The 26,494-nt window shown below is 34.2% G+C and overlaps 2 protein-coding genes across 3 annotated transcripts; one reads left to right on the top strand and one right to left on the bottom strand.

The window, feature by feature from the left end:
- Positions 1-3,120: 3,120 nt before the first annotated feature.
- Positions 3,121-10,767, top strand: LOC108904380 (synaptic vesicle glycoprotein 2B). The gene is made up of 11 exons (XM_018706902.1): positions 3,121-3,200; positions 3,905-4,111; positions 4,777-4,939; positions 4,996-5,177; positions 5,722-5,906; positions 5,964-6,136; positions 9,594-9,750; positions 10,069-10,186; positions 10,242-10,401; positions 10,461-10,588; positions 10,656-10,767. Exons 1-11 carry the CDS (start codon positions 3,125-3,127, stop codon positions 10,709-10,711), a joined length of 1,605 nt encoding a protein of 534 aa, XP_018562418.1. The 5' UTR covers positions 3,121-3,124; the 3' UTR covers positions 10,712-10,767.
- A 4,687-nt stretch (positions 10,768-15,454) lies between these two features.
- LOC108904378 (solute carrier family 25 member 40) lies at positions 15,455-21,168 on the bottom strand. Of its 2 annotated transcripts, XM_018706900.1 has the most exons (7): positions 20,885-21,168; positions 20,661-20,827; positions 20,317-20,611; positions 20,006-20,208; positions 19,022-19,103; positions 16,101-16,266; positions 15,455-15,694 (listed from the first exon to the last, which is right to left on the bottom strand). In XM_018706900.1, exons 1-7 carry the CDS (start codon positions 20,997-20,999, stop codon positions 15,610-15,612), a joined length of 1,113 nt encoding a protein of 370 aa, XP_018562416.1. In that variant the 5' UTR covers positions 21,000-21,168; the 3' UTR covers positions 15,455-15,609. The 2 variants fall into 2 exon arrangements, with proteins under 2 accessions (XP_018562416.1, XP_018562415.1); XM_018706899.1 differs by lacking the exon at positions 15,455-15,694 and having other exon boundaries at positions 15,768-16,266.
- Between the last annotated feature and the right edge of the window lie 5,326 nt (positions 21,169-26,494).

Consider the following 26,494-nt stretch of genomic DNA (forward strand, 5'->3'; position numbering starts at 1 on the left):
TCTTGAAAACGAAACAGAGTGAATAACTCTCAGGAAAATTATTTTTCCGAGAAACGCCGAGAAAAGTCGATTTTTGATAGACATAAATTTCTTGTTACAAAGTCTACCCCCTAGGGAGGGAGGAGGGAATTGTATTCTAATTCTCTTCAACCGTGTTTTATTTTTTGAATTTCGGAGATACAAGTTGTTAATAAAAAAAAAACTACTTTTTACAAATTTGTTTGTAAATTACTACATATCAGCCAATTAAGTGTTCAAACTGATGACGTCCAACCTCCATAAAGTAATATAAGTTTTGTAAAAAGCGTTAACGTACATTTTGCAGCATTTCTGTTGTAACTTGGAAGCACTCGTTGAGAATGCGTTGGCGTAGATCTTAAAGGAAGTAGGTGGAGTGAATTAAATTTTGAACTTTAAGTGAGTCCATAAGAAAAAGTCCAAAGGAGGTGCAGGTCATTCTATGACACCTTTTCTCCCAGTCCACTGATTCGTAAACCTACGATCAAAATACTGTCGAACAGACAGGGCGTGTGTGGGGTGAGCTCCATCCTGTTCGAATACCTACCAACTGGTCTTGGAGATAATACATCTCAATAAAATGCATTACATTTTTTGTTTGCAATTAATGATTTCATTATTTCTAAATGTTTTGTGTCTATATATAAATTTGTCCTATTGGTATGTATTAATTCTATTAGCAATGAGGCGATTGGAAAAAGCAATAGTAAATAAAATGTAGAAATAGTAAGAGCTTTCTATCGTGGTATTTTTACATGTTGTTCTTTGACAAGGGTGATCTTAGAACAGCAAGAATACAAGATATTTGTTTGAAAGATTACATTATTTCACAGTTCTAATGTGCCAGGTTTGTGTTTTTATATTAATAATGTTTATGCATATCATTATCAATTTTTTACACAAACATGTAGTTTCTTCTTATTTAACTTTATTTCATTTTAAAAGCAAAAGTCAATTTTTTAATACCTGCTAGTAATAAATAATTATGAATTTTAATGATGATGAAATATACTTTACCTAAAACAACGCGGAGCCAGTTAAAATGAAACTTTGAACTGGAGCAACTAAAAAAAGTATATTTTATTATTATACATATAATTCAAAAGCTTCTTTTTATTTCATTCTTGATAAGGCTGTTACCAAGCCCAGTTTATTCTTGATATCAGTAATTTCGTCAGTTAAGGTCGAAAATCACACGATCGCTTTATATCAGAGACTGAGTTCAGATAAAATCGTTCGTTGTGATTTATACAGGGTGTCGAAAAAGAGTGTAATAAACTTAGACGGCTATAGTAATACTCGTCAAAATAAAAGAAAACATTTATATGATGAGATCCTCCAAAATAAGTTACACTTATCCCTATGTAAATTCATCTCTATTTTGCATAATCCGTCACATATACACAGGGCTATAGCAACAGCTGATAAAACCTATGTATCTATACGTTTTTGAGTCGCCAAATCCGAATCCGGTATCCGTTTGACTCGATCAAATCTAAGTTCAGTTCAAGGTCAAATGTAGAGAATCAATTGCCAACAAAATAAATCTACATATCTATAAGTTTTTGGGGTTGCCGAATCCGAATCTGATCTGGTTGAGGTCAGTTCAAGGTCAAATGTGCAGAATCAATTAAAAACAAGGTAAACCTACATATCTATACGTTTTGGGGGTCGTTAAATCCGAATCTGATGTCCGTTTGAAGCGATCAGGTCTGTTAAATACTTTCGAATAGAAAAAGATCAATCAACATACGAAAGATACTTATACAAATATTTTGGTTTTAAACCTAAGTGAAAAATTTGATTGGGTTTGAGCAGAGAGAAAGGTTTCACCAAGATATTAAAGAAGGGATAAATTTGGGTGGCAATGAAACTATCACTGATATTGTTAGTGATACTAGTAATGACGAATATATTACGTATCACGTTGTGAAAAAGACAATATCATGGCCAAAAAAATATTAAGCAAGCCGTAAAAGTGAAAGCTTTTTACATCAGTACAGAAATAAGGAATATTTTTTTAACGATGAAGAATTTTCCTTAGGTTATTACAATGATATTGTTGGATGAATCACTTCAATCATGGATGTTATAAACCTAACGCACATTGAAACAAGAGTGCCATAACTTGAGGGTAGTCTTACATAGGATCAAATACGAACAACATAAATGGCTTTACATTTGACCTTGAACTGACCTTAAACCAGAGCTAATCGTGTCAAACGGACACCGGATTCGGATTCAGCGACCCCAAAACCATATGAATACTATGTTCTTGTCTTTCGGACCTGCAACTTTTCTTTTTGTGGGGCTGTGTAATCGCTAAAATTAATAACTCTGACTAATAATAACGATAACTACAACGGCAACTTTTAGAAACATTTCTTCGCGTTCGTGACTACTTATCCTTAAATGCAAGACAAAATTCGGTATTTGACGTAGAAGCGACAAGAAAATATTTCTAGCTTTCAAAAACTTTGATATGAAATCCATCAGCCAAAATTTTCTTTAAAAAAATAGTTTTTATAGTAAAACAAATAAATATGTAATATGTAAGAAATACAAGCACTCGTTGTTTACATAATATGGCATCTGCGTTTGTTAAAATACATAATTACTTGCAAAATATCAAACTGCAACTTGTTAAAAATCTTGTAATAATACCCAGCTGAATGATAACTATTAACTTTAAATACAGTTGCATTAAATAGTTTTCTTTGTATTTTAGACACAATGTACAAAAAAATAGATATGTTCAATTAATTCTTTAGCAATTTACTTAATATTGAATAGAGGTTATTTACATTAAAATATACGCAAACATCACCTATTTACACCTAAAATCCAGGTTTTCTAAATAATATAAGTAACAATGAAATATTTAGCTAGAACATACAAAAGGAAAAAATATGTACATGAGAATTTTCTTAGTTATTTTATCTTAAATTGTCAATTTTATTTTAAAGCACCCCTTTGTTTAAAGACGAAATTTATTAACACTGTCGGGATTTAATCACGTCATGGTAAAATTCTAAGTAAATAAATTATTTTATATTTTATGTTTTAACATTATATTAAACCAGTTTATATTCAACGGCCAGACAAAATGACAAAAAAATTTTTTATAAAGAAATTATTTTCAAGTTCTGAAAAGACGAAAAACTGTGAGTCTGGAAATGAAGGTAAGAACTTGATATAAGTATCATTACATGCTAAATTCATACTTACTTAAATTTTCAAATATGTCAAACGGTTCACTTGACTTTTATCAACAGTATTGAATAGAGGCATATATTTCTACATCTGAATTCGTAGAAACACAAGCTTTAATGTGTGTGTGAAATTAGCTCGACATTTTTTGAGAACATTAAAAAAAAAAGGTTATGCCGGGGTCTCCCAGAAAACGAACAAGAACCAAAATGATCTAGTTCGCTTCACGAGTTTCAGACAGTTTTAAACAATGCGCCGTTAAGAAAAATCTATTTTTTTTTCCTACTTTGATCAATTTATACAATCTTCTGTACTCCTTTAATACGGACAGTTGATAGATTAGAGGATGATTATTTCTAAAATAGTTTATGTACCATGTAACATCTTACTGATACTACAAAAAACTTTGATGTAGATAATCTACTATTATTTATTTACTTTGTACCGTTTTTCTAAAGTGTAGTGTAACAATTTTAGGAATTTATTTTTTAGAAAAGATATCTGCATCTTTGCAAAAAAATAAGGATAACGCTGAATTATTAATATTATTATTAGTATCAGTTATAAAGTAAATTTTTTAATTATTAAACGATAGATAACTAAAGCATTTACTAATAATTAATATACTTAGAATACCTACCAACTAAATATTTTCATATCTTATTTCATATTTTAGTCACAGAGGGTCCTGCAGAATTTGAAACGGCCGTTTCTGCGTTGGGATTTGGAAAATTTAATATCTTGATGTTTCTTGTTTTGATTCCTTCGCAATGGGCAATGATTTTTGACACAACTCTAATGTCTTATATATCTCCAGTAGCGCAATGTGATCTAGATCTAAGTCTTAATAATAAAGGAACCATAAACGCCGTAGCACCATTTGGTAAGTGTAAATATTTTATTTATGTTTAAGGATGTTCCAAATACTACTAGTTCCATAAAAATTAAGTTTTGTTAAGTTATTAATTTTATACATAGGTCATCAGTCATCACACGAAAATATTGTACCTACTTATTTGAATATATAGAAAAACTCCTTCATTGATAAATTTTTCACAAGGAATATAATTTTCTTTCAGAAAATTAATTAAGCAATGTAATCCAGAGACGCAGATATCTTATGGGATACTATACTTTTACATATTCTAATAGAGCGCTTTGTGAACATTACAATTGCAATATAAACTTTGACGAAACATTCACTAATGAGAAACAATATAACTCCAAATATATAAAGTGGAAAGCTTGTTAGAAATAGATTAAAACTGCTCTATAGGTACCTAATCAGTATATCAAATTAAATCATTTTCCAAAACTACATTTATGGAACATTCTTCTCGTTACTTATAAGTAGTTTCTTATTGTTAAGTCTGACTAATCAAACTTTATATTACTCTATTCAGAAAATGTTTTATAATCACAAATTTTTCGTTGATAAAAAAATAATTGAATTCTAGAGAAAAATTATTTAATAAATAATGTTTTATTCATTTGATGTCTTGAAAGGCACAAAAGATATAAACGAGTCTCACTTTCTTTTCTTTTTAGGTGCTATAGTAGGTGGAGTATTTTGGGGGATCCTGATAGACACCCTGGGTAGAAAAAAATTAATCATGTACGGATTCTTTATAGAAGGAATTATTACCATAGTAACCAGTTTAACCCAAAACTTTGCATTTCTGTTAATTTCGAAATTAATTTCAGGAGCAATGTAAATAATAACATATTTATTATTATAATTTTTTAATTTGGTTTCGTTGATTTTAGGACTGGTGGTTTATATATTGCCCAGTGTACTTACTATGCCGAATTTCACTCAATGGAACACAGAGGAAAAATGCAATTGTCAATGGGATTTATAGCCGGTGCGGGACAAGTTGCCATGCCTGTACTTTCATCCTTCTTTTTACCCTTAGACTTCACTGTTACTCCTTTTAATGGATACATAAGTAAGAAAATAAGACATAAAAATAACACAGCCCCACAAAAAAAGTGGTATATCCGAAAGACAAGACCCTGGTATTTATATGTTTTTGGGGTCGCTGAATCCGAATCCGTTGTCCGTTTGACTCAATTAACTCTGGATGAAGGTCACTTCAAAATCAAATGTAGTGTGTTTGATCCGATCAGGTCTGCGTTAAGCTCAGTTCAAGATCAAATTAATGAATGATGACCTTGAACTGACCTTAACCCTGAGCTAATCGGGTCAAACGGATATCGGATTCCGATTCAGCGACCTCAAAAACATATAGATACCAGGGTCTTGTCTTTCGGATATTCCACTTTTTTTTGTAGGGTTGGTTCTATAATTAACGTTTTTTCTTTGTATAAGGTTTGCATCGATATTAAATTTTATCAGAAAAAAATATTACACTACTAGAAAATTTATTACTTATAAGCCAATGACTGTACCAAAAAATTTAATAAACAGTTAAAAATATGCTTTTGCATTCCAGTTTAAGAAAGGAAAATACCAAATACGTTTGTTTCTAGAATTCCATTCTTGGAATCTATTAATCCTAATCTCGTCAATCCTGTCCTTTACTGCTGGAACAGTATTCATATTTTTACCAGAAAGTCCAAAATATTTGATGACCAAAGGAAATAATGAAGAAGCCTTAACTGTATTTAGAAAGGTCTACAGAATTAATAAAGGTCAACCTGAGGATTCTTATCCCGTAAGTATTATTTTTATTTTATAATATAAACATAACACAATAAATACAAAATTATAGATTAAAAAACTTATTAATGAGACAATAGAAAGTAAGTACACAGGGAATGGAAGAAAAGCTATTGTTATAAATTATATAAAAAATGGTTGGCACCAAGTGGCACCCTTACTTAATAAGATTTATTTTCCAAAATTACTTCTGGTAACTACTATAGAACTTATAATAATTACTAAGTAAGTATTTTAAAAGAATAATTATCCAGTTTTTATTTGAGGTTTAAGTATCAATTGGAATTATCTCGTACTGTTCCAATATCATTTACAACTCTTGAACTTTCTCTTAAACTTTAAATGTTGATGATTATTTATGATAACAATTTTTCAATTGTACTCGTATTAACATGGCATATCAAATTAATGTAATTACAGTGTCTCATTGCTCTAATTTTATCTTTTGTTGCTAGCTAAAATTCTGTTTAGTATGTATGTACACTGGACTAAAATCATTTAAATATTTACCATTCAAATTTATGTGTTAATTACAGAGGGTATTTCTTTCCGTTTTAACTTGACTCAACAATGTAAGAAAATAGTTTAAATAACATATTTTCAAAATTTCTAAAATACCGGGGAAAGCCATTAGAAATAATTTTAAATCTTTCCTGTGAAAAATCTTATAATATTCAATTCTTATACTGAAGTTTCCTTTTTGTCTTACACTGATGACTTACTCACATATGACATGACATTCCAATGTCTTACTCACATATGATATCTCAAAAGAGTAGGTAGTAGTGATTTTGGTTTTAAACATTACACTACACAATTTGGATATTTAAAATGACCCTTATTTGTATATAGTAATGAATTGATCTAGTATACAGGGACCATCATCAAAATGCCGCCAAAGCATTACGATTGTATGCCGAACGAGTCAAAAAAATAGAACACTCACAAGATATGATGAAAGATCTAGGCCACCTAGAATCTTGCAGGTCCAAGATATTTTACACACAGACATACCTATTGCAAAAGACATCACATACTAAATTTTGGTAACATTACATGAAAATCAACTTTATCCACGTCACATGTAAAGTTCAAGATTTAATGCCTCAAGACTATCCTAAAATAATAGTTTCTTTAATGGCTTTTACAACAAAATGGGCATGATGCAAATTTCACCTTTTATTGTAGTAACGAATGAAGCAAATTTCGACTTGAATGGAATAAATATTTTAAAACAGACAAACATAGAAGATCCCCAATTTACAGGTCTAACAATTTTTCAACAAATTTTGTTTAATGTTTGGGCTGATATTGTTAATAAATATTATTGTTAATATATTATATTATATTTTATACTAAAAGACCGATTGGCAAATAACCGGCTTAGACTATATTTTTTTGCCAAATAACTGAACTACTTGAAGATGTCTTGAAATGAAAGACTAATCTCATTTTAGACGTGAAGTGCAAGATTATCTAAATACAATATCATGGTTTCCAATATCACCAGATTGGAACAGTGATAACTTGAACTACCTTCTTTAGGCAAGCCTGGACTTTTTTTATTTTCCCAATTTTTTCATTTTCGATAAATTGCAATTTGAAAAATGTTCTTACTTTCTTGAGTTCTATGTTGTATTAAAATGGAAAATCAAATTTAAAAAACACCCTGTATAATAAACAACAATTTAGTTTCAACTTTAGGTCTTGGGCATAACTGATTAATTTTTTGTAGGAATTAGGAATCTGAAAAAAAATAGAAACTTAAATAGATCAAATGGTAATCCTATCGTTAATGCCAAGTTCTATGTATAAATTCAGGGTGTCCCGATATTTGAAACAAAAAAGTCGAGTACAAAGATGAGATCAAAATAATGTCAGTTCTTCATATAAATTTTTTTCATACGGGCTTTCGTTAACATGTTAGGGGTCCTCAAATGTGAAAATTAAAACGTTATTTTTATTTACAGTCTCTAAACTGTTAACTTTAGCATGATGGAAATTTAGTGACCAATAACACATGCTTACAGTTTACTTTTGATGTTGTGAGTGAATCTTCATTATGCCCAGAACGCCAGGGACGGACTATGCCCAATGGTTAACAACCCAGAATTTTTGCATAGATGACAATCGCAATCTGCCTGAAGAATTTGCCAATGACATTACCCTCTTGGTTCAACTCGGTAAAAATGACAGTTTACGAAATATTTATGATTTTATGTCACAGTGCACATCGAATGGCGCCTCCACCATTTTTTGTTTTTAATTTTTAATTGGACATAATTACTATGTTAAAACCGTACATATTTTTAAAATAACAGCCTAGAAAATCTTACTGTCTGTTAATGTAATTTCTACTAACAAAATTTGACAAACACACTTTACACAAACACAAAATAGAAAAACAAAACAAGAATAAGTTAAAGTTAATTAAGTATTCAACTCCAAATATCGATGTTCATTCAGACGTTTCTCAAAAACGTATAGACCGATTAAATTATTACCCACTATTAATGTATGGACAGGAATAGTGGGTAATAATTTAATATACGTTTTTGAGGAACGTGTGAATGGACATCGATATTTGGAGTTTTTGACAAATAATTTGCAGCCAGTATTAGACGATGTTCCATTAGACATGTTTGGTTCAAACACGATAGAGCTCCTCCCCATTTCAATACTGATATGAAATTATTGATCTATTATGCTTAATAAATAATAAATGGATTGGAGAAAAGGCCCAATTTCATGGCCACCAGGTTCTTCAGACTTTAACCCGATGGACATCCTGTGGGGATACCTGAAAAGTTTAGTGTACTCAACCCAGTACAGACAAGGGATGAACAGCTACAAAGAATTAATTTCGTGTACAAATAACATCCGTAGACTTAGGAAGTGTGTGGAGGTGGAAGATGCCCATATTGAAAATGTGTTTTGATAGTTTTCTTTCTTTTAAATTATATTGTTAACTTCCTTTATCTTATCCTTGTTTTTTATATTTTGTGTTATGTGTAAAGTGGGTTTGTCAAATTTTATTAGTGAAAATTACATTAGCAGGTAGTAGGCTCTTAAAAATACATTCGGTTCAAATATAGTAACTATTTCCATTTAAAAATTAAAAACAAAAAATGACGGAGGCGCCACTCGATGTGCACTGTGACATAAAATCACAAATATTTCCTAAACTGTTAATTTTACCGAGTTGAACCAAGAGGATATTTTCGTTGGCAAATTCTTCAGGGAACTTATTTTTGATGGAGGCAGACTTGATCGTCATCTATGCAAAAATTCTGGGTTGTTAACCATTGGGCATAGTCCGTCCCTGGCGTTCTGGGCATAATAAAGTTTCACTTACAACATTAAAAACAAGCTGTACGCATGTGTTATTGTTCACCAAATTTGCATTATGCTGAAGTTTAGACACTAAATAAAAATAACTTTTTAATTTTCACTTTTGAAGGTTCGTAACTTGTTAACGAAGGCCCGTATGAAAAAAATTTATATGAAGAACTGATATTATTTTAACCTCATCTATTTGTACTCGACTTTTTTGTACCAAGTACCGGAACACCCTGTATAAAACTTTTTTCATATTATATATCATTACCACACAAAATTACCAAATATTTTAATCTTGGTTGATTATCAACTACTGAAATATGTAAATATTCATATTTTTCAGCATTAATACATTGCGATTATGGTTGCCACAAATTTTCCAAAGTATACATGAATATCAGGCAGATCACAATGGAATGACTGCTCAATTGTGTACAATGTTAGAGACTCTCAAAACAGTAACAAATTCTTCACAAGCAGCAGTACCTGAGTGCAATGTGGTAGGTTATTATCCCTTAAATTGAAATAAAATTGCATATTTTCAATAAAGCTTTAATTTTGTATCTGAAAATTAAGCATATTCTGACACATGTAGATACTTAAAACTTTTTTGTTCTCCTTCATCATTTTAGTTACACGTAGGGTCAAATTTCCTGTCTGAAATATTGTGGTATAGTCTGTTTATTAATATTTGGTTTGGGCTTGGGCATTATTTTAAATTAAACTGAAAGCTGCATAAAATGTGGGCTTATAACTCTACAATATTTAGACGCAATTATTTGAATTTTATTAAAACTGTATAATCTGCAACTTTTCAGAACACAGAAAATAACTTATCTGTGTATATAAATTCAATAGTAATTGCAATAGTTGGCATGGTTGGATATGCACTGGCTGGAACATTCATGAATATGATCCCAAAGAAGAAATTATTATGTAAGAACTATCATAATCCTCATTTAAAAATTATGATTTACTAAATTAATTTCAGGTGTATTGGGAGTCGTTTCTGGAATTACAATTCTAACAACATATTTGTCACAAAATACTATTACCACATTAACTTTAACATCTCTTCATTTGGCTACAACTGGAATTTCCTTTGACGTTGTAATGACAATAATTGTTGTAATTTTTCCAACTACTTTAAGGTACATTGCCTTCAATGTTTATCTACAAAAATATTTACTATTCTCTATTCAACTTTTAGAGCGACAGCAATTTCAATTGTACTTATGATTGGAAGAACAGGAGCAATACTAGGAAATGTATTATTTCCTGTATTACTTCAGACGGGATGTGCTATACCGTTTTTCACATTAGGTGGTATCGCTTTTGGTAAGTGTTATTATATCTGTATATACGGCATTAGATCTTAGAAAAATTGTTTTTTTTCTTTTTTCAGCTGGAACATTTGCTTGTTGGCTACTCCCTGTCACTGACAACAACAGTTTAAAATAATTATTATACTGTAACATATTTTAACTAATTATATATATTATATATATTTTTACATATATTGGTATATATTTTTTTTTTCAAAACTGTCTGAAGGATATTTATTTATTTATTCATTTATGTAACCAACAGGTATAGTCTTTCCGAAGTCAGTTGAACATGTATCAAACCGCCTAGCAATAAAATTTAATGAGTTTCATAGGTGTCCCTAAAAAAGTTGTTTGGTAAAGTTAAAAATTTATAATAAATTGTATATAATGTGAAGAAAATTTCTATTATGTTCATGTGACCAATATATTTCAATGATTTATGTCCTCAAACAATTTTATTATTATTATTATTAAACAAAATTTCCCTCTTATGTTTCCTTTTCGCAATTGCAATATGAAAGACCAATATAATATATATAATAAATTAGAATTACCTGAATCACAACAAATTCCGCATTGCTGCACTGCACTGACTTTATGGCCAGGTCGCCCAGTGCGGCTGTATTTGTGCCGCCTTTGGCCACGCGCTCATTCTTCAATTGGGCGATCAGACCTGTATATACGTATATCTAAATAAATATGGTAAGTTTTTCAAATATTTCAATGGAGAGTTGCTACACCACCGACCGAACCTGGTATGTACATACTGCCAATAACCTCTTGGCTCTATCAATTGAGATAGGAAAGACTACACCAGACCCAATTACATATTAATGCTACGTTACACACGTTTAAATAGTAATAGTTAGCTATAGCAAACCCTACTATAATTACTTGACAACTAAATTAATAACTCAGAATTTAATTTGTTGAAATAATTGTTATTAGCTATTCTTTTTATGTTAATGCTTTATACATATATATTTGTCAAGTAAATATTGTAGATTTAACAATAATTTTCAGGCATTTCCAATGCCTTCTACATTTTTTTACTGGAAACACAAATTCAATAAATATGCAATTTTGTTGCAGGGACAATTTGCTTTTAAATTTTCATCCATTGCGATGTTTTGCTTGAAAAAAAAATAATTGTTTACAAGATACTTACAAGAAATTTTACAATGCACAGTTGATAACACTACTGCAAACTCAACAAATTGCAGCAATTTTGTCCCATTGTGTGATAATAAGCATGCAATTTTGTCGCCATAACTAAATTGCATTGTCTTATACAGGCTTAAACAAATAAAACAATAAAAATTGGAAAAATGTGTGCCATGGGGGTTTTAAGTGATGCTGAAGAATGCCACGTTGCCACATTTTTAAATAAAAAAATTCCTAAAATACCTAATTTTTAAACAATTTGCAAAACGAATCGTACTAGTATAAGGGTTAGCAGCTGGATCATCGTAGTAGGTTGATCAAGTAGAACTGGAAGGCCAATATACATAAAAAAAAAATCAGTAAAATGGCATGCGCCAGGAATTTTTTAGATGGGTGCCTTAGTTCTTAGTGAGCCACACTGTATGGATCTAATTAAAAAAAAACATTTTTGCATTATTTTCAATTATTTTTATGCAAATCTGCAAAACAAATCTTACCTGCAAGATGATCAAGGTAGGTACACTTTATAATACAAAAACTTAATTTAGAATGTATTGGTGTCTTCTGAATATAAAGATATACAGGGTGTTTCTTAATAGTATGTCACATATAATTTTTTTGTCTGATGTTAAATATAAAAAAAGGATATGGTTGATGTGATGCTCGGTTATTTTAAAAAAAAAACATATCACTTGCCAGTCACCCAATTATTTGTTGAACACACTAACATTATCTTAAATCACCACAATCATTAGAAGAAAGCATAAAATAATGCATTTAAAACAGTTTCCTCTCATACTTGCAAAAAATGGCCATCTGGCAATGATGTAATGCTTTCACAAGATCAACCATGTTCTTTTATTCCTGGATGTCAAATTTCCTACCAATAATAAGATAATCTGGTTATAGTGCCCATCGGCAAAACTTTTATTGATACATGCTCTCTCCAAACTTCTTATATAGCTTCATTAGGCCTAGTCTGACACCTTTTTCCTCTCTGACTTTTTTCGATTTAGGGGCGTTTTCCCTCTAATTTTTCCGAAAAACACGTTTTGACGACATATAAAAAATTTATATTATACTGTTATTTTTAAATTGAATAGCTTAAAAGCTTCAAACGAAACGTGAAAATAAAATTCTCTGACAAAATGTCTGCAACCTAAAACATGTCAGAAAAACTACTATAAAATTTTTTTATTAATAACCAGCTGATTTTCTCAAGATCCTATCTTGAAGAACTGCAAAAACAACTTTTCATATTGTTTGACGAAAATTTTTTCCGATTTTCCAGTCTGACACGTCAAAGTTGGGGATTTCATGACTACATGACAAATGTATTAATAACAATTTTTTTCAACATATTTTGGTTTTTAAATTGAATTTAGAATATGATAAAAAAAATGTGTGGTATTGAAACAGAGCCCTTTACATGAAAATACTAAATAAAAGAATTTTTAATTTAGTTTTCTAGCTACGCTTGGACCTTGCGTTCGCAAGTAGCTTAATTAAAATAAATAGAATACAATTTTTTAATTGTCTGATAAAATGTATTTTCCAATTTTTCAGTCTGAAGAAAACAATTTCATTATTGTTTCATATTAATCTTTGAAGAATAACTCAGAAATCATTGATGAATCATTTTTATTTAGTATATTATTCATTCAAATGCAAAGAAATATTCAATAATTGCTTTTCCGATTTTGAATTTCTTGAACTTCACTTGAATATGTACACACACCTGTCTGTTTATTGCGAATTCTCGCCGGCATGGAAAGTAGTAAAAGTCTCTCTATTCTCCATGGATGCCGGTTTACTGTAAGATGAACACGTGTGTCAAATTATTGTGTAAAAATGGAGTGTTTCGTATGCAAATTTTAATAAAAGCTATGGTAGTCTTTTCTTCATTTTAACCTAAAATTGCCGCCTTTTTTTCATTTTTAGTCTCATGAAGAAGAATATCGTTCGATACATGTTTGGGACTTATTTTCTGGACGAGTGTGATTGTCTTGTACACTTGCACACTCATCCCACAAACATCTTTTGAAAAATACTATTAGAAGCGTGTGATTCATAAGGCTTTAAGTAGTACGCAAATAAGTTTTCAGCTTAATCCTAGCAAAATTGACGTAAAAACATTGATTAAAAATGTTTTGATCCTAGCAATCCTTAAGAAACAAACTATTAAATTTTCAGATGCTGATGATGGATATCCTGATTCCGAAACTGAGGAAGAATGCAATTACGACAGTGATACAGATGAAGAAAGTACGGATGATGATGAAAGCGATGATGAAAATTAAGCGCGCGCCATTATTCTATGGCTAGAAATTGGCCTCAATGATTTGGGATCGAGGGGGATTATCCCTCTTTATCCTGCCTCATCTCGTGTAGGCCTGGACAGCCTTCGTAGGTGGGCCCCATCCGTCGTCTACCCCGACCGCAAATGCGGCCGGTGTAGGCGCTTTGTGGGACCTCCTTTTGTCCTGGCTGGGCCCCGCCGGCTACGGCCCTTTCTTCTGGCGCTCTTCTTGCTTCGCCGGCTCGTCTGTGTAAACCCCGGGGGTAGTGTCATGTTTATGTGTGGTATGGTTGGGTAGGGTAGTGCGGCTATGCAGCCTGGGATGCGCTTTGCTAAGGTGGCCCTTAAGCTAGCGCGGGAGGGGAGGGGTAAGGAGGGTATGGGGGTGTGTATGTGTGTGTGTGTGTGTCGTTGTCTTCGTTTCTTGATCCTGGCTGTCTCTGAAACAGAAAAGGTTAGCGGGCAGGGGGGGGGGGTCATTGGGGTGGTCACCCAGGGTCAAAAAGTTGGTGTCTAGGTCTTTTGTGTTTGTCGGTCACGTCGGGTACGTAGTCAACGGCTTGCCTGAGGAGGGGATTGTCATGTCTAGCGGCTACGTCAAATCGTTTCTCCGCGTTTTGTCTTATTGTCTGTGTAGCGTTTGTGTATTGTAAGTCTCGTAATATGTCAGTGTTTCTTACGTACCAGGGCGCGTCGGTGGCCGTGCGGAGGGCTATGTTTTCCACAGCCTGTAATGACTTTAAGTGGCTTTTTGCCGCGTGACCCCACGCCGTGGAGGCGTAGAAAATTAAGCAAAATTATTTTTTTTATAATTTTTTATTTTTTTATTTTGATTTTATATTTTTTTTATTTTTAAAATTTTAAATTGTTTGTAGTCGTGAAATCGACAACTTTGACGTGTCAGACTGGAAAATCGGAAAATAATTTTTCTTTTCTTGAGAAAATCAGCTGATTAATAAATTTTTTATAGTAGTTTCTCTGACATGTTCGCGGTTGCAGACATTTTGAACGGCTCATATCTTTTGTCAGAGAATTTTATTTTCACGTTTCATTTGAAGTTTTTAAGAAGCTATTCAATTAAAAAAAAAACAGTATCTATAATTTTTTCAAATGTCGTCAAAATGACGAGTTTCGGAAAAAATAGAGGGAAAACACCCCAAAATCGAAAAAAGTCACAGAGGAAAAAGGTGTCAGACTAGGCCTAATGAAGCTATATAAGAAGTTTGGAGAGTATGTAGGTACCAATAAGTTTTGCCGACGGTCACTCTAATCCCTTTAAAAATTTAAAAAAATAATTTTATAAAGGCAGTGAAATCAAGTGTGTTGAATTGTAATGAATAGTACCAATTAACAATAAAAAAATATAACAATGTTTTTATTCAATTTTTCACTTAAATCATACAGTGTCATCATTTACAAATACAAAATATACATGAAAAAATCTTTAATAATCCGATTAAAACCAATAAAAAAATATAAATCATATAGCTTTCTTTTTTTTCTGTCAGATGTCTAAAAATCGTAGACAAATATTTTCCAGGTTTTTAATGATTACCATTTGGATTAATTTACACAGGCATATTTGCTAAAACAATTTCGATAGTTGCTAAACGATCATATGGAGTAATTTCAATCCTTTCCTTATAAGCAGGACTAAAATAAAGGATGACATTAATTCATATTCTACAAACAAGATTATCCCAGAGCTATGATATGTTATTTTTTTAAAACAATTTTATTAATCGGTAAATATCATGCCATGTATTGAATTATGAATCTAAATTTCTTAAAATTGCGCCAACATCAAAATGTATTGGTTTTGCAATTTTAAGAAATTATTTCCATTAAAATTTTATTACAGATATAACAGAAGTCACAAATATTGTAACTATGGTAAATAAAAAAAAATAACCTGAGTAATTACAGAATGTCTTGACTAGGACTAGTTCGACTTAAAATATTATTATCTGCAAACTGACTAACATTACTTGGAACTTTATGTTGATGAACACTTAATGTGTCATCTTCAACTGAATACGAAGTGTTTTGCCTAGCTAACCTGTTAAAGAATACTTTCCCATATTCAAACGAAGATATCATAATAGCGCAAGCTGGTGCAACTTTGATAAGTCTGGGTACGCTCCCAGCAAATAGTCCCCTTACTCCGTGTTGTCTATAAATGTCCCTAAATATTTCCATTGTTGTTTTGCTTTTCCCAGGCTGGTCTAAACATAAGTTAGTAATTATTAAATTAGCTACTTGAAAGTAAGATGACTATGATTAATACATACATATAATTAAAAAATATCTGGAGCATATTTTCGGTATTTATGAATTAAGAATCAAAGTTGTTTTAATTTTGCAAATATATTATTTTGTGAAAGGTGATTCACAAACGGTGACCAAAAATGAAACCTCATATTTTTTGGTGAATTTTAAGGGCAGTCTTTCCTATAAAGTTTTTATCTAGGATGCTTCGTTAAAAAGATACAGGGTGTTAAATTTAAAAAAATATCTTAAATGTTTTTAAATCCTAATTTAAAAACTAAATAGTAAGTGCAATAATTTGAAATGGGCTACATGCAATTATGTAAATATTGTCCAAAATCTGAGTACCTTTCCTAAAATTTAGATGCTCCAGTGGCGGAGATACAGGGTATCGGTGGAATATTTTTCTAAATAAAATAGTACGCTACTGCTTTACAGTAACAGTCATGATATTCTCGGATTTGTCTTTCAATTTTCTACAAATTACTACTCTCTTATGTTTTTCGAAAAAAAGCCTGATTTTTGAGTAAAACTTAAAAAAAACAACTGAAAATACTTTTATTTAAATGACATGACAAACGCTAATTATTCGGTTATTTATTCGAATAAAGAGATTAATAAAATAATTAGTCATCATTTCCATAAACACAAGCGCGACATCTTTTTAGTAATGAAAATGTAAATTTTCTCACGTGTGTTCACTATGGGACCTACAGCGTAGGGGATTATGTGCACGGAAAGTGGCAGATAGTACAACGCTGGAGCGTTACGCTATGAAAATAACATCATGCTGTTGTACTATCTGGCACGTTCCGTGCACATAACTCCCTACGCTATAGGTCCCATAACGACTTGCACTTGTGACAGAAAATAGTATGTGCAACTTTTCCTCACTCGTTACACAATGTACTATTGTTCACAATTTATTGTTGCTTGAATCTGATGAAAAGCATTATTTATTCTTTCTTCTAGCTGCTCAGTATGTCAAACTTGCTATCACATCCTAATATTTAATTTTAAACAGCATATTCGAATATCGAAATATGTTTTCAGTTCATTTTTTAAGTTTTACTTAAAAATCAGGCTTTTTTCCAAAAACATAAGAGTAGTAAATTTTTGAAAAATTGTTACTGTAAAGCAGTGACTAATTTTTGCCACAGGAACTAACGAGCGTTCAAATAAAAACGTGGTCAAGTTGGTTCTGAAAATTTGGACGTAGGGCGTAGCGTATAGCAAATGAACTTAAACGTCATCTGTCAAAGCGCTATATTGCCGCTATCAATTTGAATATTTTCGTTTTAAAAAGCGTTTAAAATGGTGTTTTCTCAAGAACAAAAAGTGTTTATCATAGAGTCCTACTTTAGAAATGAACGCAAGATTGATGGAATATGGAAGTATTCTATTGAGGAATGTTTCATAGAATTTCAAAATCAATTTCCCGGAGTTGTTGAGTACAAAGTGCAGTTCAGCGTTGTGTTAATGTTTTTCATAAAACGGGCAGTGTAACAAGAAAAGAAGGAAGCGGCCGACCTAAAAAGCGGACTGAAGAATTAAAAGAAAATGTCCAACAAATAATTAAAAATGCGCCAAGAACTTCCTGTACGTGTTTTATCACAAATGGTGGGAGTATCAGTCGGTACCTGCCACACAGTGTTAAAAAAAGATTTGCGTTTGTTCTCCTATCGTTTAACTTGTCAGCAAGAACTTCATGAAGTTGATTTTCCGCGACGGGCTGTATTTTGTGAATGGTTTTTAAACAACTACTTATACTACTTATAGACAAGATTCGTGAAATTAACAATACCCCGAGCATCTTAGAAAATGTCTTTAATTCTTTGAGGAACAGGTGTGAAAAGTGCTTGGAACAAGGAGGGGGACACTTTCAGCAGCTGCTTTAATTTATTGTTATAACAAGGAGGGGGACACTTTCCGCAGCTCCTTTAATTGTTTGTTATTGTTATTACGATTATTCTTTAAAATAAAGTTATGTAGTCATTAACGTTATTGAAACTGACAGCTGCTATACAGCTCGTTGAGAAATGAGGTTAAGTTGGTCGCTATAAGCTACTCCCTACGTCCAATGTGTCAGAGCCAACTTCGACTACATTTTTATTTGAACGCTCGTTATATTATTATTATACAAAAATGATTATGAAACCATATGGATATGAGGATTCTCTGTCATTTTATATGTGAAATAATAATACGATAAAAAAATAGATAAGTTTTCAGTTTGCAAGAAAAAGTTACAAATTTTATTTTGCTGTGGGTTGCCGAACACAGACAATCTCCTTTATTTTGAATAGTAATGATAGTAAACTGACAGTGTCACCTAATTATGCAAAATTTGCGGTACCACTAACAATACACCAATAGACCTATTAATATCCCTATATACCGAATGGAATTTAGATTGTTTTTATTTCCTGCTTTAAAAATATAATTTTTTTCACTATGTGTTGTCGATTTATCAATGGGGAATTTAGATATTTTCAATATGCAAGTAAAAGTGACATTTTGCGTACCCAAACTGTTACCCTTAGTTAACATTCGTCTTCTGATTTTTTAATTTTGAAACACCTTCATATTTTAAATTTTTATGTAGGAAAATTTTTAAATCAGCAGTACCCATATTGTACCAGACCTTAAACCAATTTAGCCTACTTTTTTTTTAATTTTTTCAGTAAATATTAAATAAAACATTGAACTTACCACTGTATAGAGTTGTCTCTCCAAATTCAATTTGTTGATGAGTTTTGACTACATCAAATGGCACTGTGACTGTCGCAGCAATCTGAAAAGATATAAAAAGGCATATTTTACACTGCCACTATAAATATTTCAATAGTTTGGATTCCAGTAGTATAGTCTTTCCGATATCAATTGAAGAACCAAGAAGTTGACAGTATGTACCAGGTTCGGTTGCTGACGCAGCAACTCGGCATTAAAATATTTGAAAAACTTGTTCCTATATTTATTTAGCCATACCCATATACAGGTCTGGTCGAACTAAACATGGAGGTGGTAGAAATGTATACCCCCAGTTGAAGAATGTGAGTGCGGGCAAATGAAATCTAACACAACTGCATTGGTCCACTGGGTAATAAATATCAGTTGTCGACAAGTTGTTGACAAGTGGTTGACAAATTGCCCAGCAGTGCAGTGCAGCAATGCGAAATTTGGTGTGATTCAGGTAATTTTAATATTTTATAGGCACCTTCTATTAGTTGATATTACAATTGCAAAAGGGAGAAATAATATTATTACACGGCATTTTGGAGACCTTTTGAAACGGAACAAAACAAAATTTACCATCAATATAATAAAATTGTTTGAGGATATAAATAATTAAAATATGTTGTTAATAGAAATTTTCTACACATTATATACAATTATAATTTTTTACCTTTAGCAGAAAACTTTTTTAGCGACGCCTATGAAAATCATTAAATTTTATTGCCAGGCGTTTTTTACATGTTCAACTGATTTCGGAAAGTCTATAACCGTATTACTACATATAGGATTTTTAGACAATCATTTCCAACTAATATAGCTACTACATAAAAAGAAGTGCATAACTATGAGCACATCTTTATTTACAGCGATCCCCAAATCGGCATATTAATTTGGTTAATATTAAAAAAATATGTTCTTAATTTGTAAACACCCTCCATATTCTACAGATAAAAAACTTACAGATCCAGAAATTGCGCCTGCTACAAAACTAAACCAAAAGGATGGAACAGTATCAGAATTTAAAAAAAAGGACTTGATGCTTTCATAGTGCATCCAATATACAGCAGAAAATGGAACATCTCTTAATAAAGTTGGAAGAATTCCTTTCCATAAACCCTTTATCCCATCTTGTTTGATTAATAATTGCAAACCTTCCCCAATTTCTGCAATACACAAAAACAACAGTATTATTACCTATCAGATAAGTACTACTCGTACTATACCTTCATGTTCCACTCTTTTAGTTCAATAAATTATTTAAACTTTCTTACCATAATAACTTAATTTTTTGGACTGCATTTTTGTCCTAATCAATTCTAGTGGGCTAACTGTTGTCGCTGAAATAATTCTTGCGGTTGCCCCTGATAACATCGGTATCCAATAAGGTTGTTTTAAAGGTTCATTTACAGGTTTGTTTGCATTATATAAATCTTTCAATTTTAACCTTAACTGTTCATATGTTACGAAATATGCAATTGTGGCTGGTATAGAAAGTACTAATGTAGGGCTTAAACCACTCCACAGTGAGGTTAATCCTTCCGTTCGACCAATTTTAATAAAAGCATCCTAAAATTAGTCAATGTACCAAAATCAAGACAATTAATGGTCTACTTACTACAGTACCATTAAAATGCCCTGGGCGTTGATACCACGTATTGATATCTTCAGGAGCGCACTTACATATATGATCCATCAATCCATTGCAATACAAAAAACATTTGCTGGGCTTTATCTCTTTTTGTTGGGCTTGCAGCCGAATTTTTACGACATCCAGAGGAGTAACTAAACAGAAAAGTTTAATAAAATTTCACAATTTTACTAAACATGTAAATTATTTACCAAAGAGTGAGGTTATAACAGCTCCGGTACATGAAGCCGCAGCTTGCTGAACTGGTGTAATCCTATATTCCAAGTCATCATAATTAATTTTTTTAGTTTGATTTACTTTTGACATCTTTATCGAATACACATATTCCAAATAGCACTCAATAGCACTCGTTAACTTTTTACAATCAAAATCTAAGGAACATAACACCTAAAGATGTGCCAATTCGCTCATTGCACTCAATTTTAATTTCTTGATTTGCTTGTCAGTTGTCAGTTACAAAACACAGACACAGACAAAGAAAAACATCTAGACTGCATTAGCTGAAGATAGTCGGAGACCTAAAATTTATAGCCAACCTAGAAGGTCCAAAATCTGTATCATTTGCTTTACATCGTGATACCCACAGACTTGTGATACCTATTATATTACCATAGATAAAAGAGTTACTATGACGGCTAACGGCTATACAAAAAAATCTAATTTGAGACGCCAGATATCAAATGAAATTTTAAAATTCATCGTTTTCATAAGTATTTATTAGGTACAATATTGCACATTTAGACTACACTTTACGAGAAGGTATCTATACTTATTGGATCCAAGTGGGACTGCTCGGATCCAAAGTAAAACTGCTCGGATCAAAATTCGGAAATCCAAATTATTAATAATTATGTTAATTACGCATACTAGTAGGTATACGTTTAGATTTACAAATTTTCATTCGAGTAGTCCCACTTGCAAATATAAATGCTGCTTCATAAACATCGTTTTTTTGGAAAGCCAAACCCAGTGTTGCCAGATGTGCGCGCGCCATTATTCCATGGCTAGAAATTGGCCTCACGCGCTATTATTACATGGCTAGAAATTGGCCTCAATGTTTCAGGATCGAGGGGGATTATCCCTCTTTATCCTGCCTCATCTCTGGAGGCCTGGACAGCCTTCGTAGGTGGGCCCCATCCGTCGTCTACCCCGACCGCAAATGCGGCCGGTGTAGGCGCTTTGTGGGACCTCCTTTTGTCCTGGCTGGGCCCCGCCGGCTAGGGCCCTTTCTTCTGGCGCTCTTCTTGCTTCGCCGGCTCGTCTGTGTAAACCCCGGGGGTAGTGTCATGTTTATGTGTGGTATGGTTGGGTAGGGTAGTGCGGCTATGCAGCCTGGGATGCGCTTTGCTAAGGTGGCCCTTAGGCTAGCGCGGGAGGGGAGGGGTAAGGAGGGTATGGGGGGTGTGTATGTGTGTGTGTGTGTGTGTCGTTGTCTTCGTTTCTTGATCCTGGCTGTCTCTGAAACAGAAAAGGTTAGCAGGCAGAGGGGGGGGGATGCCGTTGGGGTGGTCACCCAGGGTCAAAAAGTTGGTGTCTAGGTCTTTTGTGTTTGTCGGTCACGTCGGGTACGTAGTCAACGGCTTGTCTGAGTAGGGGATTGTCATGTCTAGCGGCTACGTCAAACCGTTTCTCCGCGTTTTGTCTTATTGTCTGTGTAGCGTTTGTGTATTGTAAGTCTCGTAGAGTTTCTTACGTACCAGGGCGCGTCGGTGGCCGTGCGGAGGGCTATGGGTTCCACAGCCTGTAATGACTTTAAGTGGCTTTTTGCCGCGTGACCCCACGCCGTGGAGGCGTAGGTTAGCTGCGGTTGAAGTACCACCTTGATAAGCGTTCGCTTATTCCTTAAACTGAGGGTGTTTCCACCTTTGAGTAAGGGATAGAGCCTAGCCCTGGTGGTCTTCGCTCGCGCCACCGTCTCCACGATGTGCGGTTTCCACGTGAGACGCTGGTCCATCGTCACGCCCAGGTATCGTGTTTGTCGATTCCAGGAGATGGGTTCCTGGGATAGTGTCAGTCTGTCAAGGTTTTGTGGGATTTTTCGTTTGGTAAAAAGGATAGCCGAACTTTTGTTGGGATTAATTTTGACTTTCCACCTGTTGCACCAGGTTTCAAGTTGGTCTAAGGAGTTTTGGAGGAGGGAGACGGAATATCTAGGATCTACGGATTGGGATGTGATTGTCAGGTCGTCGGCGTATAAGTATATGTTGGTGTTGGGGGGATGTGGGATGTCGGAGTTGTAAATGGTGTATAGGTGTGGGGACAGGACGGTGCCCTGGGGGACACCGGCCTCCATGGGACGGGTGGTGGAAAGGGAATCTTGGATTTGGATGCGGAATTTTCGGTGGTGTAGGTAGGATTTTATGACTGGGGGACACCGGCCTCCATGGGACGGGTGGTGGAAAGGGAGTCTTGGATTTGGGTGCGGAATTTTCGGTGGTGTAGGTAGGACGACCGGGAAGACAGTACCAGTGTACTGTCCCCTGTTGAAGGCCGCCGTGATGTGCTCGGTAAGGCGAAGGCTTTGGAGTTCAGTGGAGTGATTGGGTCGGAAGGCGAACTGCTCGTCTGGAATGACTCGCAGTTCTTGGGAGTNCTCGGTAAGGCGAAGGATTTGGAGTTCAGTGGAGTGATTGGGTCGGAAGGCAAACTGCTCGTCTGGAATGACTCGCAGTTCTTGGAAGTGGGTTTTTAGACGGATTAGGATGATTTTTTCTACCACTTTGCTCATAGCCGGAAGCAGGCTAATAGGCCGGTAGTTGGATGGGAAGGTGTGATCTTTGTTGGATTTTGGGATAAGGATTATGTTTGCTGTTTTCCAGCGGGTAGGGAATTGTCTTAGCCTGAGTGTCACTTTTGTTATGTTTAGTCGTAGGGCCATGAGGCCCTTGTGTGGTAGTCGTTTAAGTGTCGTGTTATGAATATTGTCGGGTCCGGGGGTTTTTCTGTTTTTAAGTCTGCGTATTGTCAGTCTTAGTTCGTCAGGTGTTGCGGGGGGGATTATGTCATTGTCTGGCTCTCTGTCGACGCGTCGGGCCGCGCGCTCAGCCACTATCTCGAATTCCTCGTCTTCGTCGGGCAGCTGAGGCAGTCTACACTGCAGTTCCAGGCTATCGGCGAAAGCCTCGGCCTTTTCCTGGTTCGTGTAAACCACCCCCACACTACCGTGGATTGGAGGAATTTTACGGCGAGCGGTCTGTCGCAGGGCCCTCTGCGTTTTCCAGAGGCTGTTGTCTTGTGGATCCAGCGACTCCAGGTGCCTAGCCCAGTTATCCTGGGCCAGTTCATCCAGAGCCGCCTTCACCCGTCTGTTAAGTACGTTTAAGTCATGTCTGTGTCGGGGGAGGCGGGTGCGGGTGGCAAGCCGTTTCGCACGTCGTCTGTCACGTATTAAGTTTTTTATGTCATCGGGGAGGGTGCCCCGGGGGTTTGTCAGTCGGGGGACAATAGTCTCCGTCGTAGTCTGAGTCAGGGCGTTTTTAATGTCAGTCTCAAGGGAGAGGATTGCCGCCTCCAGATCATGGGTGGTTTCGATGACTGGGAGCGCCATGTTTCCTTGCATTACTGTTCGGAAACGCTCCCAGTCAGTGAACCTCCTCGTGAAGGTGCCTTCATATCTCTGTCTTCGCCCCAGATCCAGAAATATTGGATTGTGGGCGGAAGACCCTTCGTATTGGGTGGATATTTGGGCATTTAACGGTATAGATTTTAAGAGGGCAATGTCGATAACGTCGGGGCGTCCTACGGGTCCGTAATGTGTCGGTTCTGTCGATCCGAGTATCGTCAAGTCGTCGTGTCTGTCTTGGTAAGTTAGCAAGACGCAACCTCTTGTGGTCGTCGTCCCCAGTGCCATATGGGGGACTTCGCGTTGAAGTCCCCGATGGCAATTGTCTGGGGCCAGGAAAGGATTTTTGTCTAAGTCATTGTCAACTAATGGTAGTCTGGGTGGGTGGTAACAGGACACCACCGCAACGTCTCCATGCCATGCCGTAGCGATCTCACCGCTATCGCCACGGCCTCTGTATTTTGAGTTTGGAGCCGCTGCAGCGGATAGTGGTCGATGCACTTCTTTACTATGAGTGCAACACCACCCCCGTTACGATTTCTGTCATGTCTGTATATGTCATAGTCAGGGATGGAGGTACGGGATGCCTCGCTGAGGTAGGTCTCCTGGACAGCCATAACGTCTGTGTTTAGACGGTTCAAGATGTCCACGAGTTCCATTTTTTTGGCCCGGAACCCGTCAAGGTTCCAGGACGAAATTCTCAGCGAGGAGGGTTGGGAGGGCCGACGAGCCATTAGAAGTCGAATAATTTTTGCATATTCGACACCATGGTCGTCAGCTGGATGCAGAAGTCCTGAAGACGCGTTGTTGCGTCAATCAGGGCCACCGCGCCCTGCCAGATGTGCAAAATTTTATGCTATGTGCAGAATTCTACATGTCTGAATAAATCATAGAGCTTATAACAAAACAAAGAAGTATATAAAACACTTCGTCGAATGATTAGCAGTTATAGGTATAATACCAAATCCCTACTAATATTATAAATGTGAATGTAAGTTTGTTTGTTACGCTTTCACGCGAAAACTACTTAACCGATCATCATAAAAGTTTGTACACATATTCTTGGAGGTATTAGAAGTAACATAGGATACTTTTTATTAAAAAAAAAATATTTTTTACGAAAGATTTTGTATCACTCTGCGAGCGAAGCCGCGTGTAAAAGCTAGTATATTAAATAATATTACAATCTAAGTACTACAAGCTGATTTTAATAATTTCTGCGTGTTGTTCAATATTGCGCGTATCCATAGAAAATGTTAGTACTATATTTTCTATGCGTGTATCCCACAGATATTGAGGTCAAAATAAGGCGACTTAGCTTTATCTACCCAAAGTTGCTTTATTTAACCGCTAGAGGGTGTTAAATTCTATAAATATTTAGTGTTTTCCAAATAACGAAATAATTGTTTTTACAGAAATGGGGAAAATGCCCTGCTCCTAAACGACTATGCTTATAATTTTTGTAGGTGATCCTACAACTTCAGTTGCTGATTTCAGTTGCAATTAAAAATAACTTCTCAGATTATATATATTGTAGTTACTATGATTAAATTTGAATTTCATGCGAAATATAATAATTTAATTTATAAGCTGTTAATAACAATTTTTGTACGGGTTGCTGGAAATTAGTTTTAAGAAATTTAAGAAAATATTAAGGTTATGATTGCTATTTAATATCTATTGTGCGCATGTCTTATTAAAGAAAAATAAATAAATATAAACAGTTTGGAAGATGACTTGTTTTATTTTCTATTGTGTTAGTAAACATAATAACGACCCTTTTCACCTGATTAAAAAAAATAGTTTATTCAAGGTCATCTGTGTACCCAGACATAGTATTTTTAGTTTAGCATAACCGTTAATTGAGATATATATTTTCATTTTGCTTTTTGTTTTATATTAAGCTACCAAACTCGAGAAAACTTTTTTATATCCAGTCGTTTAAAAAATATTGGTGTACGAAAACCTACCAGTTCATACATCAGTATCACTTCTTTTGTGGGTTTGGGTTTACACAACATTATGGGTTTTATGAACACCTTGGTATTTGTTTCTTTTTAGTGCATTTTAATAAAAGCTTGTTTTTAATATATTTTTTTATTTTTCATTTATTTACACCTTTTTAGTTAGAAATATTTCTCAATCTATCTTCTCTCTTCAACAGTTTTTAAGTTAACGGTCATGCGATGGTAAAAAACTAAATATTTACATAAAATAAATTTACATAAAAATATATACC

The sequence above is a fragment of the Anoplophora glabripennis genome, unplaced genomic scaffold, assembly GCF_000390285.2.
Source record: "Anoplophora glabripennis isolate ALB-LARVAE unplaced genomic scaffold, Agla_2.0 scaffold115, whole genome shotgun sequence".
Classification (NCBI taxonomy): domain Eukaryota; kingdom Metazoa; phylum Arthropoda; class Insecta; order Coleoptera; family Cerambycidae; genus Anoplophora; species Anoplophora glabripennis.

Coding starts and splice junctions, on each gene's coding strand:
- LOC108904380 (XM_018706902.1), top strand. CDS start 3,125: ATGACAAAAAAATTTTTTATAAAGAAATTATTTTCAAGTTCTGAAAAG. Junction 3,201..3,904: donor CTGTGAGTCTGGAAATGAAG/GTAAGAACTTGA, acceptor TTCATATTTTAG/TCACAGAGGGTCCTGCAGAA. Junction 5,907..5,963: donor AACCTGAGGATTCTTATCCC/GTAAGTATTATT, acceptor ACAAAATTATAG/ATTAAAAAACTTATTAATGA.
- LOC108904378 (XM_018706899.1), bottom strand. CDS start 20,999: ATGTCAAAAGTAAATCAAACTAAAAAAATTAATTATGATGACTTGGAA. Junction 20,209..20,316: donor CAAAAAATTAAGTTATTATG/GTAAGAAAGTTT, acceptor TGTGTATTGCAG/AAATTGGGGAAGGTTTGCAA. Junction 19,104..20,005: donor CAGGCGCAATTTCTGGATCT/GTAAGTTTTTTA, acceptor ATATCTTTTCAG/ATTGCTGCGACAGTCACAGT.